Raw genomic sequence first — 3,745 nt, forward strand, 5'->3', positions numbered from 1 at the left:
AGTCATGCGTGGTGCCGAGGCGGGCCGGGGCGCCCGCGGGGGGATGTATAGGCCTATGGAGCGAGCTCAAGTGCAGCAGCGTCGAGTGGAACGGAACGCCCGCGAAAAATATGAGCTGCTGTATGCAGAGACCGCGATGTGTGGGGAGCGCGAGCGGGGAGGGCAAGTAAGGGGCAGCGGGGCCGGCCGGCCGGCGGCGGTGTGGCCCGTGAGGGAGGGGAGGGGGTCCTCATTCTGGAAGAGCGCCTCCATGGCGAGGGTGCGCGACAGTTGTCTGTCCCCCTGTAGGACGATTTGTACACATACAACAGCGACACCCTCCGTGTCCTACTCATAGAGAAGTCTTTGAGGACCTTTGTTTACAATATAATATCGTATGACCGAGAAATATATTTATTCCGCGGGTCACCAGGCCTGGCACAAAGGCATTTTAGACGGTCCCAGACACGCAGTCGCGCAGATCGGCCGCAGAGCCTCACACAACGAGACACGTGTTCGGCGCGCATTCGTGCCGGAAATTCCATTATTTGACGTCTTCACGAAAATTGATTGAATAGACCAATAATACAATCGTCAAGAGTTGGACATAATCATTTTTATTTAATTATAATTAACTAGATAATTTTAGAAAAAATAATAGAAAACTTTCGGAAAACTTTCAATCCCGGTGCGGTGTGCGCGTGCTGCGCAGCGCCGGTAGCGCCGACGGCATGGTCCGACCCCCGCTCGCCTAGAAGACTTCCTTCAGCGGCGCACCCTCCTCGCCGTCACACAGCCAGCAGAGCACCTCAGCCCCCGCGGGCAGTACCCGCAGCAGCACGCTGCGCTGCCTCGAGCAGTGATCTTTAACGCGCAGGTGATCTTCGTACGTGTAATGCATGTCGGGCAGCATATTTATCAGCACGAGCCTCCTCAGTGCACGCAGATCGCACAGCTTCAGCACAGCGGACAGCTTGCTGCACGTCATTTTATACTCATCGCTCGGATGACAGCTGTCCAGCTGCAGCACCTCCAGCGTGAGGCGATGGGCCGGCAGCAGGAGCTCCAGGAGGGCGCGGCGCGGGGACAGCACCTCCAGCCACTGCAGGCGCGCTTGTCCGCCGGGGAGTGGTGGCAGGGGAACAGCATTAGAATCTGCATCGTCCTTGTCGCAAAAGTCAGAACTGCAGTCGATCACTTGCAGCCTTTTGAGTCGCGGCATGGCGCAGGTCTCGCGGAGCGCAGCAGTGGTGGCAAAGGACACACTCAGGTGTTCTACTGTCGGCGCAACCGCCTGCAGCACCTCGAGGGGGGCATTGTCATAAAAGTCCACGTTGATCAGCCGTTCCACCTGCAGCAGAAGAAAGAGTTACCACGCCTCACGCGCAGAGACGAGCAACGAAGGGAAACAAATGCTGATGCCGGCGCGTATTGTATGTTACACTGACAGAGTCAGTGACTCAGATTGGATGAACTCACCCCACGAACTAATTCCACGTTGTCAGCCTGATCCTTGGCCTTGGCTGAATCGGTTCGGTCCCAGTCCCAATGGACCTCATATTTTCCCTTGCTGCTTGTAGCCTTTTTGGAGGGAAATTGCAAATGTACACATTGTAGATAGCCAAGCATTAAAAGTGACAAAATGCTCCCCTCTGACTTGTTAACACGGGAACGTGGCCACAAAGTGGGCAGGGCCTTATATGCCATGCGTGTGATAACTGCAGGGTTCAGCGCTCCTCTACAGTTTCAAACTCAAGTTCCCCCATTTTGACGTACCTCCGTTAGTCCTGCCTTGGCCGCCACACCGAGCAGCAAGGCCTGCGTCACGGGGTCCTCGATGGCTCCGAGAGTACCCGAGAACACGTGGTTCCCGCCCCGCAGTGTCAGGCCCCAGGACTGGCCGCCCAGTAAGGTGAGGGCCTGCGCGGCCTGCTCCTCCTGGACCTGGTCCTGGAGGCCCTGGAGCTGGCCGGCAGCCCGCGGCAGCACGCCCTCCAAGCGCCGCTTCAGAGCCGCGCCGACGGCCAGGGTATCGTGCTCGGCCCAGCACTGGGGCGCGGCGGCTGCGCCGCACTTGAAGCACCAGCCGCGGGGGCGGGGCTTGTCGCTCCTGTGGGGCACATAGGCAGTGAGGCTCACGGTCCAGTACGGCTACCATGCCACCACGAGGCATCTCAGCTGACCACTCACCTGAGTTTGACATCTCCGAGAAGCTGCAGCAGCGCGAAGTTGTTGGGGAACTTTCCCGGTGGGCCTTGGAACGCCTGGCAAGGAAAAGAGCGCGTATAGGTACATTCATGGAACGGTAGTGCTCCGACTAGCGAACGAAGGATGAGACTTGTGTGGAACCGTATACTGGGGAAACTTGCCCATTTTAATTAACCGTTTGTCTGCAACGGATCAAGAAGAAAAGAAGAAGTTTGTGTCAAGAACATGGCGGCCGGCCCACCGGCCCATGTATTCTTGTTCTTGACACAAACTTCTTCTTTTCTTCTTCTTGATCCGTTGCAGACAAACGGTTAATTGAAATGGGCAAGGGCTAGCATCCCGCGGTGTACTGAGCACGTACCTGACGACACGTCGGGCACTTCTTGTCGCTCAGCTGCTGCAGGCACTTCAGGCACACGGAGTGCGCGCATGGTATGACCACTTTGGGCAGCCGCTCGCCCTCGTCGAACGCCTCAGTGCAGATGTTGCAAATCATGATGGGCCTGTCTGGGCAGAGTGCAGTGCAGAGATGGGTAAAAGCTGTTCCCGGCGCCCAGATGAGCTCCAACGCCAACAAGCCGACACAGATGGTTCATTACGCCATACCTCACTCAGGCCCAAGAACAAGAACATGCATGGGTATTCCCCTTCAAGGCACCCTACCCAGTGCGAAATGAATTTTAAGCGATATCGAATCGATATCAGAACGATATCGTTTTCAAGTTTCTGACTCAGAACTGATTCAAAAATGGGCCCGAAATCGACACTTTTCTGATGTCCGATATCGTTCTGATGTCAATTTGATATCCGCATTTCTCACTGGGTATGATCAACAATAATCAATTCATTCTGCACCTTCCGCATTAGATTTTTTTTCAATTACAAACTCGCAATGTGATATGTGTTTTCATGTGGTTACATATGACCGTGTTAGAACATGGATTTTTACCGCAGCCTGATAAGTTTTTAACCTAACCTCTCGCCGCTTCGTTTGTTTCACCAGTCTTCACGTTTCTCTAGACTCACCAGTTGTTGCTTCACGCTCAATGCTGGCCAGCTCCCAACCCAACAGCTCAGGATCAGGTTGCGGATGATGCTTTCAGAGAACTGCTCTGTTTGAAGGCACAGGGAAATAACTCGGGCGAGGTCGAACTCAATAGAAGTCAAAGCGCCCAATGCAGGAATCAGAGCTGAGCTGAGGCTCCTTGCCCGGTGGATCGGTCGATCGATCGACCGATCGGCGGTTTAAATTTTCGTAAAAAGGCTAAATCAGCATAAATTAGGGTAATACCAAATATTTTCGGAAAGAGGAAATATCAAGGAGCCCGATTATCCAAAAATATCGGTACTTTGTATTATTTGAGGAAAAGGTCGTATAACCTATGTTTTTGAGAATGCGTCCGCAATACCGATATTTTGACAAAACATTTCCCTATTTCTTTCCTCTTTCCGAAAATATATGGTTTTACCCTAATTTATGCTGATGTGGCCGTTTTACGAAAATTTAAACCGCCGATCGGTCGATCGATCGACCGATCCACCGATCCACCCCTCCGCT

At 53.7% G+C, this 3,745-nt stretch overlaps 1 protein-coding gene across 2 annotated transcripts; it reads right to left on the reverse strand.

Moving 5' to 3' along the window:
- Positions 1-575: 575 nt before the first annotated feature.
- On the reverse strand, positions 576-3,410 carry LOC113209112 (uncharacterized). 2 transcript variants are annotated; one of them, XM_026426472.2, is made up of 6 exons: positions 3,214-3,410; positions 2,549-2,690; positions 2,170-2,243; positions 1,756-2,089; positions 1,459-1,560; positions 576-1,330 (listed from the first exon to the last, which is right to left on the reverse strand). In XM_026426472.2, exons 2-6 carry the CDS (start codon positions 2,681-2,683, stop codon positions 731-733), a joined length of 1,245 nt encoding a protein of 414 aa, XP_026282257.2. In that variant the 5' UTR covers positions 2,684-2,690; positions 3,214-3,410; the 3' UTR covers positions 576-730. The 2 variants fall into 2 exon arrangements, with proteins under 2 accessions (XP_026282257.2, XP_026282256.2); XM_026426471.2 differs by having other exon boundaries at positions 2,549-2,694; positions 3,214-3,409.
- Between the last annotated feature and the right edge of the window lie 335 nt (positions 3,411-3,745).

Source organism: Frankliniella occidentalis, unplaced genomic scaffold, assembly GCF_000697945.3.
Source record: "Frankliniella occidentalis isolate FOCC.00 unplaced genomic scaffold, Focc_3.1 Scaffold80, whole genome shotgun sequence".
In the NCBI taxonomy this organism is placed as follows: domain Eukaryota; kingdom Metazoa; phylum Arthropoda; class Insecta; order Thysanoptera; family Thripidae; genus Frankliniella; species Frankliniella occidentalis.

Excerpts from the sequence above, each read along its gene's own strand:
- LOC113209112 (XM_026426472.2), bottom strand. The coding sequence starts at position 2,683 with ATGATTTGCAACATCTGCACTGAGGCGTTCGACGAGGGCGAGCGGCTG. Across the intron at positions 2,090-2,169 it reads CTCGGAGATGTCAAACTCAG|GAGCGACAAGCCCCGCCCCC; the intron begins GTGAGTGGTCAG and ends TGTGCCCCACAG. Across the intron at positions 1,561-1,755 it reads CCAAGGCAGGACTAACGGAG|GCTACAAGCAGCAAGGGAAA; the intron begins GTACGTCAAAAT and ends CCCTCCAAAAAG.